The sequence below is a fragment of the Gadus morhua genome, chromosome 12 (genome assembly GCF_902167405.1).
Source record: "Gadus morhua chromosome 12, gadMor3.0, whole genome shotgun sequence".
Classification (NCBI taxonomy): Eukaryota; Metazoa; Chordata; class Actinopteri; order Gadiformes; family Gadidae; genus Gadus; species Gadus morhua.
Window position 1 is genome coordinate 24,503,804 of NC_044059.1, and position 17,229 is coordinate 24,521,032.

The following is a 17,229-nucleotide window of genomic DNA, read 5'->3' on the forward strand; positions in this document are numbered from 1 at the left end:
GTGTTTGGGTGTTCTTTGTTTTGCGATGCTTACAGTTTTGACCAGCAAACACACGTGGTGACCCTGGATGGAGCGGCTGTACATGGAGGCACAGGAGTCGATCCTCTCCACAACTAGAGGGAAGAAAGAAGCTCAGTCACACCAACGGTCACACTAGTATTACCGTGCATGTAGCATCCAGTGGGGTCTTCTACAGGAGGAGAACTCACTGACCTGATACACAATGACCAAGACCTACTGTGTGTGAGTCTAAAGTATAAGCCAGAGGCTTCATTGAGTGAGTGAGTGAGTGAGTGAGTGAGTGAGTGAGTGAGTGAGTGAGTGAGTGAGTGAGTGAGTGAGTGAGTGAGTGAGTGAGTGAGTGAGTGAGTGAGTGAGTGAGTGAGTGAGTGAGTGAGTGGGTGAGTGGGTGAGTGGGTGAGTGGGTGAGTGGGTGAGGGCTCGATGCCTGTACCGGAGAAGTGATGGTGGAAGCAGATGCGGGCCAGCAGGTGCGGGAAGGGCATGACGACTCCCTCCAGCTTGACAGAGCTGGCCTTCAGGTCTCCCGACTCAAGCAACTTTGCAAACGCATCACTGAGCGTACGGGAAGAAACAACCAGCATTAAATCATAGGGCCTATCAACAGGAAGTGCTTCAGAAAACAAGTGTCACTCAAGACAGAGCAAGATAGGGCGGATTGGTTGTTTGTTGTCGTTAATCTTAGATGAGCATTATTCCCACAAACTTTGTTCTACCCTATCTAGGACAGGCAGAGATAAAAAAAAAGACCACATATCCCATCTTGAGAATCGCCTTTAATCAAATCTTCCAAACCATTTGTCTCAAGTCATGTGGGTGAATATTAAATCAGTCTGGTTCCACTCTCTTTGCTCCACGATGTACTAATGAGTGCAAGCAGATGCTTATTAGTTGGAATAAAAACTAGTTGTAGCCAATGGAGACTGTATCCTCTTGACTCACCTGTAACACGGAGTGGTGATCAGGTAGGAAGTGCAGGTAAAGTGCAGTTTGAAGTCCAGTTTTTCATGGGTGGAGGAGTCTTCATTCTATTACAAAAGAAATAATTACACCATGGGTCTTTAACTGACGTGTGTGTGTGTGTGTGTGTGTGTGTGTGTGTGTGTGTGTGTGTGTGTGTGTGTGTGTGTGTGTGTGTGTGTGTGTGTGTGTGTGTGTGTGTGTGTGTGTGTGTGTGTCAACCTTGACTATAAAGGCCAGGGTTCCCTTCAGTTTCTGAGGCATCACGATGCTCTTAACGGTGAACACAAAGCGCGCCTCGTTTGACACCCCTGAAACACAGAAGAAATACACACCCTCATCACCCCACCACTCGGAGACACAGAGATCATCTGTTGACACAATGGGGTTGGTGGGAGTGTTCACTTCAAAACCAGAAACCACTTCCTCTACAAAAGTTCACACAAAAGATAAAACCAAGACGGCACTCTGTTGACGCCTCAGTTTCCAGAGAAAGAGACAAAAAAGAAAGAAGCAATGCTTGGTTTCACATAACGCGATGGAAGAAGAAGGGGAAACGAGGACAAGAACTAACTTACTTCCGCTGTGGATAAAACCAATAGCAGAGCGGGCACTGGAGCACCACCATAAATATCAGAGGAGAATATGACCCATCTCCTATACCGAGGCCTATGTGCCGCTATGGCTGACTGACCGGGAGGCAGCTGGAAGGGCACGGTGAGGCCGTCATGAGGGCCCGCTCCGTCGGGCCGCTGCAGCCTGGAGTTCAGAGAGTCCAGCACGTTGAACTCCATCGCCTTGAGGAAGCTGTCACACTTGTTCTCGAAGATGAGCGACACCACCACCTGACTCCCGTCCTGCAGGTTGCCCTGGATGTCACACACCTGTCGGAAGGGAGGGGGTGAAGCGAGGGAACACGTTGGCGCGTCAGAGATGGTCTGATGGATATGAGAAAGCCTGAGGGAATACTGAAATGATTGAGACGTGGTCGGCGGTTTAGGAGAGAAAGTGTGCAAAAGGAAACCACAGCAAAGTCACACCGAAGTCACAGCACCGCAAAACCATTCCCTAGTTTTTATATTTTTCAATTATGTATGGCCAGCCACTGAACCACAACAGGAAAAGGTATAAGTCTACCGAGCGGCACGATCGAAAATTAGGAAGGTGAGGCCATGAGAGAAGTGAGGCCATGAGACTGTATGCAGAGGGCGGGCTGGAAAGAACACAGCAAAACCACAGGAAGTGGGCCCTTTTTTCACATCCTGTGACTAAAACAACAAGCAGTACCGTATCGGCATCCTCCATCATCTTTGAAGAAAGAGGGGAAGAGAAAAATTTACTGTGAAAACGACAAACGCATCTACTCATCTGCTAACCTCCCTGTACTTAAAAAAAACTCAAAGATAAATATTAACCCTCCCCACCCCTAGCAGCAAACACTCACCATCTTGATGTAGGAGTTCTCGGCCAGCAGGCAGTAATTGGACATGGGCTGAAAGGAGAGAACACGGGTCAGGTTTGGAGAACTGTTGTCCCTCCGTATGTAAACTAGGCAACCAGAGCCGGCACAGCTCTGCCGGGCTGGTGCCCACCAGTGGGCCGCGCGCGCGCGTGTGCGTGTGTGTGTGTGTGCACATCAGGGTCTACCAAGTACACACAGCAACTGGGATAGCATTGATGCCAGAAAGACCGTGTGAACACAGGATCACAGACTGCCAACGTCACCCTGGAGAAACCATCGCTCTGCTTTGGGAGGTCTAAGAGCTCACAGACAGACTACCTGCGGACCTTGTTTCTGATCTGCTGTGAGTGATTAGATAATCACTCACAGCAGAGTGAATTAAAAATTAAGTTTTGATCTCACTCTGCTGACTCAGCAGAGTTAAAAATGAAATAAGTTAAAAATGAAATAAATCGTGCCATCGTTATTGGGACGATGCTATCACAGTGACACCAGTTCCAAAAGGCCACAATAGAGATTCAATCTCACACTCACAAACACACACACAAACAAACACACAATGTGTGCACAAAACTTTCTTAAGGCATCAATAATCGAACACAATCTGTTTGTACACACACCAGCGTAGTGTCTATTTATCAATGCAGAGGCTCTGGTCACCAAAAGCTCAAGTGTGGTACAATTATATGCACTGCGTTATGTACGCGTGATAGTGGGCGAGGACACTGCACTTGGCCTTGAAAGCAAATCTCAAAACAGATTGCTTTGCATGGAAAAAACAAAACCATGCTGCCTCCTGACGTACTGACCCACTGAACAACACGGCAGCAGCCTTCTTTTGGAGCACAGCCTACTTAGGTTATGACTGTACCTAACCCCCAGACCTCCACCACACACACACACACACACACACACACACACACACACACACACACACACACACACACACACACACACACACACACACACACACACACACACACACACACACACACACACACACACACCGGCAGAGGCTCCTCCTCCTCCTCCACGGTGCCATTTTGCACAGACTCCTCCCCGGCCCCGTCGCTATGGTGACGGTGGTGGTGATGCTTCTTCTTCTTCTTCTTATCCTTCTCCTCCTTCTCCTTTTTCTGCTTCTTCTTCTTGTGTTTGGAGGACTTCTGGCAGGTGGACGGGACACAAGGGGGAGAATTGAGAGGAGGGACAAGAGAGACAGATCTGCATATCGCGGTCGGGGGCCTTTACAGAGGGCCGGCGTTACAGGAAATACCTTTCCTGCCAACATCACTAACGAGTAGCGGGGGGCGGGGACTTGGAAAACACTTCATGTGGGAAGCAACGGTAGTCCCAATGCATTCTGGGAAAACATGTGCTGGAGCAGCCTCATAAACAACTTCCTGTTAGGCTGCTGTATCCCCTAGCCACACGGCCTCGGCGCCTGTCTGGCAATCATCTTATCATGAGGGGGGGGGGGGGGGGGGGGGGACTCACGCTCTCGTCCACCTCCGCGTCTTTGGGTTCATCAGGCTCCGAGTCTGGCGCCGAGCCAGAAGCCGCAGGGGGAACGCCGGCCGCCGCTGCTGCTGCTGCTGCTGCCGGTGCGGTAACCGCGGTTACGGCCACTTCCTGTTTAGACACAAGCACCCCACATACGTCTGTTTAGATTGGCGAAGCGAAACACGCGTGCGTGTGCTCTACCAAAACGGTGCTGGTTGTTTCTGTGTAGAGGTGGGGGTGGGGTTAGCGTGATTGCTAGCGGGGAAAAGGGAGTGAGGCCAAGGTTGTGGGTGTGTGTCCATGGAGACCGTGGCGCATGCAGTGATGGTGGCGTGCTTACACGGTAACATTATACTCATGTCTTGGCATGTTTCGCGGCGAAGCTGTGTTTCAGGGTAAGAGGCCGTTTACCCCCAGGGATAACCTGCTCTTCGTGAAAACAGGCTCCTGACACATCCTCGACACACTTTAACAGATGTGGAAGTAACACTTAAACTGGTACACATGGTCGGCCTGGAGATGAGATTGGATATAGTATTGTGTAAAAAAAAAACAAACACACAATCTAAAACAGTCACCTCATAGATTACTAGGAACTCCTGGATAAATAAGCACTCCATTACATCAACGGTTGATTCGTAGAGTAATAGTCTTTTATCTAATCTGAAAATATATCAAACTGTCTGAACGGGCTTTGTGCATTGGTGACAACAGGCTCAAGAGCAACCCACACAGACACGTGACAACTCCATATATGGCCATAGAACAAGAGGGTGAGGCAACAAACATGGGGAACCGGAACAGGGTAGGATGTGACTGCAGACCAGTCATCCTCTGCTCAACTGGGATACAATGAGTGAGAAGAAAACGTCACCACAACCACCACCACCACCACCACCACCACCTCGACGTCCAGCGAGTACACGAAAAGATGAGCCACGGACATAGTGAAACAGACACACACACAGCCAGACAGTATACACTGAAGAGCAAGTGGTAGGGGAAAGGGTGACCTGTGAAAAAGAGGAGGTTGTTTGAAAAATTTGTGGGGGAAGAGTGGTGAAAGTATTTACTGAAAATAAAAAGTGAATAACCGATAGGTTAAAAAAAGGTTGAGACATGGCATTGCGTATTGAGTGATTAGACAAGAGTGTAGGGGGGAAGAGGGAGAGAGAGAGAAAGAGAGAGGGTGAGAGAAGGAGAGAAAGAGAGACTTCAACTCAACCTGAGAGTTAGAGGGCACTGGAGCGTTTGAGAGCCAGAAATCCAGATCCGAAACCTAGAACAGTGAAGGAGGGAGAGGGAGGCAGGAAGGGAGACGGGTGAGTTGGGGTAGGGAGGAAGGCAAAATAGGTTCTTCATATTTGTACTAATCCATGAAAGGTGATACAGAGCTCACGGCGTTTCGTTTCATGAATAAATCAAGTATTTGGCACGGGGAACTACAAGGGAAGTCAGTTTAACAGGTAACCGATACTTGATTTGATCACTAGAGTAGATAAGAGAGGGAGCTGGGGAGAAGCGATGAGTGTCGAGACAATGAAAATGAATAGAAACTTCTGAATTATCTCTGTTGTCGTGTGGGATCAATGTAGTCTATTGACAGGGGTAGAACCTCCAGAAATAAAACTCCAAACACGGACCGGAGATTCCGTAGGCGGGTAGCAAACACAGCCCTAGCTCTGCCTAGGACTGTGTAAAAAAATGTAATAATAATAAAAAGGCTTACCTCAGCAGTGGTGGTTGGGGGCGGAGCCACCACATCATTGGTCGTCTCCGATTGGACCATAGGTTCTTCCGTCTGACCCCCCATCAGATCTTCCTCTCCCTCATCGTGCTTGTGTTTCTTCTTCTTCTTCTCCTCTTTGCTCTTCTGCAAACGTAACGAAACAGGGGAATCAACTCAGGCTGGAGCCTCCCTGTTGGTCCTCTCTGCGTCTCACACACACACTGGGACTATTCACGAGACCATTACTCACCTTGCGGTCCTTCTCCTTGTCCTTCTTCTTCTCCTTCTTCTCCTTGCCGCCCTTCTTCTTTGCCTCCTGCGGGGCGACGACCTCTACCTCCTCCGCCATGGTCTTCAGGGCTTCAGAGGATCGGTGGGACCGCACTGGAAGCTTCTCGCTGTCAGCCAGTGGTCTACAAACGCACACACACACACACACACACACACACACACACACACACACACACACACACACACACACACACACACACACACACACACACACAGTTACAATTCAACGGATGTAGACTTCTTACGAAGGAACTCCTCATACTTTTAAACCTTTCAGACTAAATCAGAATACTACTGTCCAGCAGGGTGACAGTGTTGAGACGCAGGCTGCCCGGTCAAGTGCATACTTGGCGATGTGCAAAGGCAAAGCCCTAAGCCCCGAGATGCTTTTATGTAATCCATTTGAGGCAGCTCTGCACTCAGAGCCAATGGACATTCCCAAATTCCTCCTGTCCTATTGATTGTAAACAAACCAGCCTCAGCAGGGAGAGTAAATTCAAGCCAGGGCTGCGGTCCGTTTATGAGCAGAGACTGAGCGTTGTGCCCCCTGCTGGACATTTCCTTGCACACACCTCCAAAATAAAAATGTATACTCTTATGGCACGATAATGGCACTTCTTGATCTAGATTTAAAGTAAGGTTGTTAAGAATAACAAACCTGAAAGAAAGGAAAATCGAATTAAAAATCTTGGGATGGGTTCAAAAGCATGTGACTGTCAAGATACCCTTTGATAGTCATTGATATGGCGACTCAAGCAGGACGCATAAAAACTATAGAGAAAATAACTAGAAGAAATCAGCAAGACGCGAGTCTTGGAACTAGGAGTTAGAGAATCTGGAAACCAGGGGGTTAAGTTCTAGGACTCTCTGATCCCGGGTGAGTTTCCGACAGGCAACTGAAACCAGATCATCTCCTCTCCGGTGGAAGAGGATGACCGGGGAGTCAGGGAACCTCAGCCAGGAGTGTGAGAGGGGTGAGCGGTGTGAGGGGTGAGTGTGAAAGGGGTCAGTGGGAGTGGGGCCCTTGAGAACGTCCGCTGTGGCCCGACACGATTGTCTTTTTAAGGGAATCGTCAATACCCAAGTTTAAAAAGGAGCTATTTGTAACAAATCGACTGTACTAAATCATTAAATGACCCTGATATATATATATATATATCAGAGATTAGGGAAACATGCCAGGGGGAAATACCGGCTTCTCCGACAACAATGCTACATTTGTTCTCATTTGAGAACAAACGTAGATGTTCTCTCCGGAGTCTGGACATTTGTTTTCGTTCCGGCCTGTGTGTTATGATTCATTATTCTCAGAGTACCCCGGGTTGCCAGATATGAAACATAATGTTGCACTCGGCTCACCTCGCAAGCGTGTTTGTTTAGTGTCATCGGCCTGGCAACCCTGCTTAAGTAGGAGTGGGCGGAGACATCTCTCTCCAGTACAGTGAATCTTGCCTGGAGTATGCATTTTAAACACTCTACGACAATGTTAGTTGTAGTTCCCTTAAAAGACTATACATTTGATTCTGTATTGGTTATTTTGATTGTAAACATGAAGGGCTACGGATATTGTCAAAAAAGAAGTTCAAGTGAGTGTTGTTTTGTTTTCTATCGACGAGAGAGCTTCTGTATTGACAACATGTTCCGGAATGAGTTGCATGAACAACAAAGAGGATGACAGGAATAAATGGTAGAAATAAAAAAACAAGTTAAGGAAGCAAAGGGAGGGGACGGGTTAGAGCAGCCAAGAACATTCCCAAGGCACTGCATCCAAGACGGAGAAAGAAAGGACAGCGCTGTTAGTCAAGTGGTGGGGGGGGGGGGGGGGGAGGGAAACAAAATCGGCTATACACGAGAAAGAGAGGGAGGGCAAGATCGAGAGAGAACTATGCAGCACAGCAATCCTTCTAGAATGTGAGCTGGAGTCTCGTGGTCGCGGCGTCACTTACCTGCGCCGGGCAGCAGCCACCAAACTGCCCCGACAGAGGGAGGCAGAGATTGATGCGTGTGTGTGTGTGTGCATGGGAGGGGGGGGGGGGGGGGGGGGGGGGGGAGGAGGAAGCAGAGAGGAGACCACCATAAAAAAGCGTGTGAGTATGGAGCGGGCAGATTGGATGTCACTATATTCGATAAAAGCATATCCTGCCGTCACAAGTACAAAATAAAGACACGCAAAACAATATTAATATCAGCCTTTAACACAATGGATAGGGAACAAAATACAGAAGGATGAACCATATGGAATGACGGTTTAATATTTATTAATAAATACTCCATGTTACGGAATCCAGCTTTTGTCCTTGATACGTGTCCCTCTGAAATAAGCATTTAATTCATATTCTAGATCTAGATAATATAATTATTACAAAACATTTAAATGCGAAGTGAAAAGGGATGTACCACAATCCAACAAGCCATTGCAACGATAAAACACAAACCATGAGTTTGTGTGTTGCGTGTGTGTGCGCGCTGGAATGCGAGCGCAGGCTGTGTGTGTGCGAGCGTAGGCCGTGTGCGTGCGGATGTTCTGGAGAGGGTTCAATTACCTGTCCAAGTCGATGTCTAGGGCCTTGTGGGGGTCATTGGGGTCTTTGTCGTCATCATCACTGGGCAAGGCATTCTAGGCAGAGCATCAGAGAATATTATGAACCCACGGGTCAAAGGATAATCCGCCACTCCGACAGAAATACAATAGCATTGAACTGCATGTCGATAAATCCAGAGCCAGGCTAATCACACGGCCGGGAGACAGGCCGACATCCCGATGTGCTCTCCCATTGGTCGAGTCAAAGTCAATAGGACAACACTACGAGTGAGCAATTTCATCATTTGAAAGTTATTCCTAATGCCATTCATATAACCGGAGACGCCAGTGATAGAAATATTCATCACATTGCCTTAAGGTTTCCATGGCAGTCAGGCAAACTCCAACCTAGAACAGAATGGGTGCCAGCAGAGTGTCAGCCACAGCGCCTGACGAAGAGCTAGCCCCTGACCCTGGATCAGTGTCCGGCCGCAGTCAACCCACGTCCCTAGGGGGGGGCCCCTACCTCTGGCATCTCCTCCGTGACGATGTCCACCATGTGCGCCGGCGTGATGTCCTCCTCGCTCTCGGGGCCCGAGTCCCGCTTGCCCCGCCGGCCGCCCTTCTCCTTCCTCTTCTTCTTCTCCTTCTTCTTCTTGTCCGCCCGGTCCTTCTGCCGGCGCTCCTCTTCCAGCTTCACGTACTGGTCGGACATGGGCAGACCTGGGGGGTGATGAAGAAAAAAAAAAAAGAACACAAATTTAACATAATCACAACGAATGACGTTTTTATAAAGCATTTCTTGAACCCAATGTGCTTTCGGGGGGGGGGGGGGGGATCATTTCCATGTTTTCTATTGGAGCACAGCTGGACTACACAGCGCTCCAGGAGAGGCCCAGGGTGTTTGATTTGAGGATAAGCGAGAGTGATCGGTGGTTGCAGGACGGACGGACGGACGGACGGACCCACCGGGGACTTTCAGAGGCACGCTGAGGTCAATCTGCACCACGGGGATGTGGTCCACTCCTGGAGCCTCCTGGTAAACCTGCGCAGGGATGAAGCAGTTAGTCAGGCTGGGACCCACATGCATCTACACACACACACACACACACACGGAAGAAAATAGTCCACACAAAATATTCCATTGATTTGCATGCACAAACAGGCCTTTGCAAAGACTGAATAAGAGGGCATGCTTCGCACACAGGAAAACATGCACACGCAACCACACGTGTACCCCTGAGTATTGCAGTTCTCCAGGAACTTCCTCGTAATCCTATATAAAGATACCCCAGTTAGTAGGCACGTGCACATCCGCATACACACACACAAACACCATTTTTATGTACATTCAAATACTTGATTTTCAGGCACTAACGATGCTACTATATAACACGTACACACAATTAGACATACTGTGGACAGATTGAGTCCTGTTATAGTGTGTGTGTGTGTGTGTGTGTGTGTGTGTGTGTGTGTGTGTGTGTGTACCTTCTGGGAGGATGGGGAGGACTTGATGTAGAAGGGGTTGCTGGCCTGCTCCTGCTTCCTCACCTCTCTTCTCTGCAGGAGGAAGGTACAAGCAAGCGTTCAGACACAGGAGCAGGGACTGAATGAATAAAACATTTTCCCAGGGATAACAAACCTTGGTACATTGAATGCACCAGACGAGGTAGTTAAAACATTATTATATATTATTTATTTCAGCTGCTATTTTTGCGTCACACAGTAAAATTGTACTACACATTTCATTCTAGGTGATGAAAAAACAATGTGTTTACATACATTATTATGAATAGAATTTCTTTCTCCATATTGATATTGAAGATTTTAAATAAAGATGTTAAATTCCCGGGCTGCCTAAAGGTTCACCAGCACTCGAATCCAAAACCATTCTAAACCATTTCGCAGCATTCAACTGATCAATAACTCCTCCCAGATGTGTTTCTGTACTGGGCCAAATGGACCATTTTCCGCCTGGAATCAATGAACCCCCTGAAACCTCTCTGCGCTCGCACACATCAGCACATCATCGTGCACCACATTCCGCCTGCTCCTTTGACGTACCAGGGAACGGGTAGTACACACGGCTCCCCGAGTTCAGCCTACCGCCCCGGTGCCCTGCCACGTACAAGCAGTAGACCCCCCGTGTGTGTGCCCCCTAAGACGACTGGAGCTCCTGGCCCTACGCACCTTGGCCAGCTCCTTCTCGTCCACCTCGGTGTGCCGCGGCCGGGAGTGCTTGGTCTCCTCCCGGGTGAACATGGTCCTGGGCTTCTCGTCCTCCGACTCGCTCTCGGACGGCGGCTCGTTGATCCAGGCGTCCAGGTCCAGGCTGCAGCGTTCACAAGTCACACAACCATTCGACCGTCGGCACAGGAGCGCACTACTACTTTTCAACGTAGGTCCAATACCATCGATTCACTGAGTGGTTCTTTAGATCCACCGTGTTTAGAAGCGCCACCGTGATGTGGAATGATGTGACCACATAGAAGAGCTCATTTTAAATCAGAGTTGTTCCGATGCCGATATCAGTATTGGACATTCCTCCAATACTGCTGATGCAGCAGCATCGGGTATCGGCGAGTACGCAAGTCTGTGCGCCGATCTGATACCATCACGTGACTAGCTCATTTGCCGCACAGGCAAAGAACATCAGAAACGCGTGCGGTGTTAGGCTGCGATCGTTAAGAGGTAGGGAGACGGAATGGGAAACGCGTCGTCTCCAACCGACGTGCTTTGAGCTACAAAGTCAGAGGAAGCTGGATGTATGAGCGCTTAACTACAAGAATACAAATGTATCGCTATAATTATAGATTATAAATGGAAATTATCTACTTTTTTTTTACAGTAAGTGAACTGACTATAAATAAGAGAACAAGTTATATTAGTAGTTAAAATGATAGATGCTGTGTTGGTATAAAGTTCAGGAGCTCAAGTTCAGGAATCGCAATCGATAAGGAAAAAAAAATTGTATCGGAACATCTCTATTTTAAAGAAGCGTTCAGAGCGTTCATCAACACGTCAGATGTGGCGCTATGTAGAAACGCGCTCTCTCCTATGAAGAGGGAAAGGTTGACCCACCCTTCGGGGACAGGCACTTTCTTCTGCGCCTTGGGGGCCACGGGGTTGAGCTCGCCAGCGAACAGCGCGTTGACCTCCTCGGCCACCTCCACGTCCTTCTGCTGCAGCTTCTGGATGTACTTCACCAGCTGCAGGATGCAGGAGGCCTGGGCAGCGGGCAGAGAGGAGAGGAGAGGGGCGGGGGAGCGCGTTAGTGTGGAGGTCATTTTGAATAGAAAAGGCTCTTTGAGGAGAGAGCGAGAAAACGATGGATGAAGGTGTGTGTAATTGACTAAACCTTGACCACAAATCCATCATATCGCACACTTACAAATTTGATTTACTTTTATTTATTTAACATTTGCTTTTAAGCAAAAGCTTTTTTGAATCCTCCATCTTGCCCAAGGAGGCCTACAGGTAGAGTTAGAACCCACAACCTCTCGGCCGGGAATCAAACACAAACACTACAATATCTTCTTTCCGGAGAAAAAAAACAACGAGATCCATATTCATATGCAGTCCTGGGCATCTCCCTGACATCAGAACATAACCAATCTTCAGCAAGGCTTCATTGCGCTCCGGAAAATCCCCTCCTCCTCCTCCTCCTCCTCCTCCTCTTTGCTTACCCTCTCCTGCACCTCCAGGTTGGCGCTCTGCACGAAGAGGGGCAGCCGGTCGATCATCAGCTGGCTGGTCTCCTGCGCCGCCGTGCGGTCCGTGTTGCCCTCCTGGCTCCGCAGCACCGTGGCGAACAGCTTGGCGGCGTTCTGCACGTACACGGCCTGGATGTGGCCCGGCAGCGTGGCCACCTTGGGCCTCAGCATGGCCTCCAGGGTCTGCATAGGGTTCTCCAGGTGTCTGGGGGAAGACACGGGGGTTAGGTGTGGGGGACATGCAGGCATAGCCCTTCGAAGGGCTGTTTTTTTTAAGGAAGAGAGCGTCACGTTTGGTAGTGGCGAGAAGGGGAAAAGAGGGTGGCTTTCGGGCTTTTCTGTTGGGAATGTTAACAATTACGGCTACACAAGGACCTTTATAAGGTCAACCGGTCCATCCATGGCTGTTGACACCTTACAGAGAACTTGGTGCCTCATGCGGTACGTGTCAGTATAGAAAAAATAACAAATGAACTAAAGCATGACGAAAAACATGATCATCAGCGACAAGAAACATTGATCCATCAACTCATCAAAAAAATAAAAACATACCCCCCAACAACATTATGGAACACATTCATCCTGATGCATTCAATTTCGCCCACCCTCAAATAGCTCCGCAAGACCCCGGCGCCTCTAGCAGGGGCCAGGCACGTTCACCCCCACGCCTCGGCGTCACAGAGAGACGACTCACTCGGAGAACTCCCCGCAGATCCAGGCGGCGGCGTACAGCACTTCACAGATGCCGTTGCGCTGCGTGTTGCCGGTGAGCAGGTGGGCGTTGTCCAGCAGGGTGGCCATCTGCGCCACGGCAAACTCCCGGATGGCCTTGACCCGGATGGCCACGTCCAGCATCTGGGAGGCGATGAGGTGTCCGTGCCGCGTTCCCTCCAGCCGGGTCAGCTCCACCAGGATGCTGATGTACCTGGGGGGGGGGGGGGGGGGGGGGGGAATAGAGGAGAGGGAGGTGGTGATGAGGGGGGGTCATGGAAAGGAGTATTGCTGGTGTATTGCACTATATGACATATATTCAAACTGCACCTTAATTGCTCTTTTGCACTTCTATATATATATATATATATATATCTCCAAATACATTTCGTTGTCACTGTACTCGGCACAATGACAATAAAGTTGAATCTGAATCAGAGTACACGTGATAAGCGGGCGGCAGAGAACGCATGATGGTCGACGGCGTCTCGTATGAAACGTTGCTAGAACTTAAGATAATTCTATCTTTAAAAATCCGGATCAAAATTCAGATCCGTTCTGTTCCGTTTGGCTCACACAAAGTATGGTTGAACATTTGTGTTATTGAGGACAAGAATGTATGAAAACTTTACACTGGGGAAATTGCTGGCTCAAGCTAATGTGACGTGGGGTTTGACCACGTTTCACGGTGCCTTTAGCCCTCTTAAACCATTAATATTATCCCGATCGCATTTTTTCAAATTGAAGGAGCTTATTTAACACAATTTTAACGCTTTAACAGTGTTAAATTACCCTGTAATGTTTTATTTAGGGTGAAAATGTGGATATAACGGATTTCCCTTTTCATCTGAATTGATTGATTATATGTACAGTGTGGGAAATCAGGGCCCGAACTCCTCTGTCAAGTTGTTCACACACGCATGAGGCAAAGGCTGAGGTGCAAACTGGCAGAAATGCACCAGAAGAAAAGTCGAACGCAGATGAAACGAAAAGCAGTGGGCGGCGCACTTACCACTCAAAGTTGGTGATGTACTGGTAGTTGCTCTGGCTGCAGATGTCGATGATCTTGGTGAGAAGCTCGTCTCTGTAGGTCGTGCCCTCCGCCTTGTCCACGTGCAGCATCAGCTTCTTCACGATCTCCATCAGGTTCTTCTTGGACACCTGGTGGAACAAGATTGATGGATACAAAGAATGAAGCTTCATAGATATGATACTTGGGGTTTACAATTGGGATCGACCGATTATTTTGACGCATATCGGCATCTGCCTTTTTTTTTTGATCCGACGGCCGATAAGAGATCAATTTAAAACGGGGTTATTTTTGCTCTGGGGGAACTATTTATTTACTTACATTTTCAGTTGTAAACGATTAACATTTTAGTTTAGTTCAGGAACATTTTAGGGAGCCATTTATTTGTTTAAATTGTGTTATGTTGCAAATCTGATAAGCTGTTAATGCTGTTATGCTTAAAGGCATTTAAATGAAGTTAAGTGTTGGAGTTTGTATTATTCAAAATTTTGACGCCAATATTTTCCCTTTTTCTGTAAATTAATATCGGCTCCAAATATCGGCGCCCTTGACTACTAATAATCGGTATCGGCCCTGAAAAAAACATATCGGTCTATCTCTAGTTTACAATGGGATTAATGTCATTTCAATAGCTCTCAAAAGAGCTCATCCATCATTATGCATCCTTGTGATCCACCGTTTAAGTGAGAGGTGAGCCTACCGACCGTAACCTCTAAAACAATGAAACCATAGTAACCAGTGTGGTTCCTCATAGAGGATACCTCCATCTAATATGAGCCAACAACCGGCATGGTGATGTGAAAGCCCTAGGGCGAGGGCTCCCCTTACCATGCCGTAGAGCAGGTCCAGGGCTCGCAGGCGGATGGACTCGTCCTTGTCGTCCAGACACTGGAGGATCAGGTCCTTGTGGGACTGGACAGACTTGGGGTGGGTCTTCAGGATCTTGGACATGGCCAGCAGGCCCAGGTACTTCACTACGACCACAAACACACGGACTCAGCGTTCTGCTCCATACACCTTGGACATACACCCTGGGCTCTGAGTTAATACCAGGGTATGCTTGCCACTAGTTATACTGTGCTTATTTAAACTTCAAAAATGTAGCTGACACAACATAACCTAATGACTATGATAAAATACAAAATTAACATTACATTTATTTGATGAACCGAGGTTTTAGGAGGATAAAGTCAATAATCTTGGTTTACATTCCAATTCTTATAAAAAACGAAATAATAATAAACACTAAACTATTCAAAGACACAAAGAAAGGAACACAAAGACAAACACACACAAGGAAGTAAACACAATGGGGGAACAGACAGACAAACACACACAGGGACGTGGACATTCTATTTTTCCACCACCACCTATCTGGTGCCATGTCCTTGGCAGTGACGTCTTTGCTCCACCAAGGGGGCAAAGAGAGCAAGGCGGGGTCGTGCCGAGTCACTCCAACCGTTTGGCCGAGGAGCACTGCCGCCGGATCAAACAAACACGTTTCCGTTGTCTGGATCGATACCAGCGGTGACCTTGAGGTCACCGCTGGTCCCTGCCGCAGAGGACAAGGACTTGGCCCTTATTAAGGCAGCCAAACGTGCAGCTTCTTAATGGGATCGGATACATTATACTGATTAAAGCACACTGGCATGGGCAGTACGACAGGACGGGCCACTATGTGGACCGTTACTGGTGCCACTTTGATCCGACTTGGCTTGATCAAAGACCGATTTCTCAGTGTTCCCTCCGTCTTTGAAAGCAAACGACTTGCATGACAGGAAGGTTGGGCATCGTTATGTGTTTTACGCGGATAGAAGTTAGGAGGATCCCCATCTTCAAAAGGTTGTGGGTTAACATTTTAAAAAATAAGGTGTCAGGTGATATCAGGGTAGGCTAAAATTAAAAAACTAAAAAAACACAATGCTTCTCCCTGCAAAAAGCAGGAGTGCAGTGCCGGTCCAGTCCTACTAGCATTCCACTACGGTGTGAAAAGCAGCACAGGGTTGCCTCTAAGAGCACCTAGTCATCAGGAGGACAAATCATGCTTCGTCCGACCTGATTGGGTACAAAGAAAAATACGGTTTAACATTCTTGATTCATGGATAATTCAAGTAACATTGAATTACCTGTGTAACAGCGAGTGAGGCTTCCTAGCCTCAGACTCCTCAGTCTAAACATATTTACGATGTACATTTTTGCAGGGTGGTGTCACTCAGACCCCGACTATCAGAACCACAGAATGAAACTCATAAAACACCCGTGGGTGGGAAAAAAAAAACAATGCCCAGGTTTAGATTCTATTCTACTCACAAAACACAACTACCATCTACCCCGCACCACACCACACTATAGAGGGGGAAAGGGGTTGAGATAACTCGAATTCCAACAAGAATCAACCTCCTCTTGGCCGAGAAGCAGAATATCAGCCTAGGCATGCGCTGCGTTCCAGAGGGAGCACAAGGCCCGCTGTGTGACTAAGTGCAGCGGCACTGCGGCCACTCAAATTGGGAACACCAAGGTAATATCTTCGAGTTATCCAGGGGAGAGGCGGGGGGGCGGGGGGGGCTGCTACGTTTTTGTCGTCGTCGTCCATGACGGCGACGACTAAACGGGGTGGACTTGTCCAAAACACACAGACAATGAGAGAATGACACACTGCAGGCATTGACAGAAGGCTCACAGTTCTGGTCCGAGTCTTCGATCAGGATGCGCAGTTTCTGGACACAGAGCTGAGGAACAGGGAAGAGAAAGAGTAGAGAGAGGCAGAGAGAGGCAGAAAGAGAGAGAGAGAGAATAGGGGAGGAGGGTGAGAGAAAAGGAGAAATAGAGGACAGACAGGAGAGAGGGGGAGTATGCCGTTATCATCACTGTAAACCTTTTCACAGCAGTTTAACTCTGGTCATGGAAGGAAGCACAGCACTCAAGATAGTATGGGTGGGAATGTTGTTAGAAACATAATTTGATCATTCCATGCATGCATTCTTGGCATTTACACAGACGGATACCAAGGAACCTGGTTGGTTGCCTGTCTGACCAGTAGATGAACATCTACATTTAGAGAGAGGGTATTAGGAAGAGACATGCAAGCAGGCAGGCAGGCAAATAGAAACAGAAACTAAGTGAATGAGGAAGATTTAACTGGTTAAACTGGAGTGAAAAGGGTTATTGATGAAGTTCTTACAGTAAGAGACGGGCACAGGGTGGGACACCAGATGCTTACCTGAATACTAGCACTGTGGTTGGGCATTCCAGACGATAAGGAGATCAACACTGAAATAGAGGCAC

The 17,229-nt window shown here is 48.1% G+C and overlaps 1 protein-coding gene across 5 annotated transcripts in view; it reads right to left on the reverse strand.

The window, feature by feature from the left end:
• The window catches only part of ap3d1 (adaptor related protein complex 3 subunit delta 1), a 29,212-nt gene that overhangs the window by 3,256 nt on the left and 8,727 nt on the right, over window positions 1–17,229 (reverse strand). Inside the window, exons 10-34 of one of the 5 annotated variants that reach the window (XM_030372535.1) lie at window positions 17,165–17,214; window positions 16,625–16,673; window positions 14,773–14,918; window positions 13,927–14,075; window positions 12,898–13,128; window positions 12,177–12,408; window positions 11,572–11,717; window positions 10,681–10,822; window positions 9,979–10,050; window positions 9,457–9,532; window positions 9,014–9,210; window positions 8,510–8,583; window positions 7,913–7,936; window positions 5,926–6,088; window positions 5,676–5,819; window positions 5,172–5,225; window positions 3,941–4,075; window positions 3,451–3,609; window positions 2,426–2,473; window positions 2,269–2,289; window positions 1,676–1,865; window positions 1,204–1,292; window positions 964–1,049; window positions 455–576; window positions 34–113 (exon numbers count right to left, since the gene is read on the reverse strand). In XM_030372535.1, coding sequence (XP_030228395.1) covers window positions 34–113; window positions 455–576; window positions 964–1,049; window positions 1,204–1,292; window positions 1,676–1,865; window positions 2,269–2,289; window positions 2,426–2,473; window positions 3,451–3,609; window positions 3,941–4,075; window positions 5,172–5,225; window positions 5,676–5,819; window positions 5,926–6,088; window positions 7,913–7,936; window positions 8,510–8,583; window positions 9,014–9,210; window positions 9,457–9,532; window positions 9,979–10,050; window positions 10,681–10,822; window positions 11,572–11,717; window positions 12,177–12,408; window positions 12,898–13,128; window positions 13,927–14,075; window positions 14,773–14,918; window positions 16,625–16,673; window positions 17,165–17,214 — 2,879 coding nt within the window. The remainder of the gene's footprint in view (window positions 1–33; window positions 114–454; window positions 577–963; window positions 1,050–1,203; window positions 1,293–1,675; window positions 1,866–2,268; window positions 2,290–2,425; window positions 2,474–3,450; window positions 3,610–3,940; window positions 4,076–5,171; window positions 5,226–5,675; window positions 5,820–5,925; window positions 6,089–7,912; window positions 7,937–8,509; window positions 8,584–9,013; window positions 9,211–9,456; window positions 9,533–9,978; window positions 10,051–10,680; window positions 10,823–11,571; window positions 11,718–12,176; window positions 12,409–12,897; window positions 13,129–13,926; window positions 14,076–14,772; window positions 14,919–16,624; window positions 16,674–17,164; window positions 17,215–17,229) is intronic. The other 4 variants (XM_030372537.1, XM_030372539.1, XM_030372536.1 and 1 more) reach the window with 4 other exon arrangements.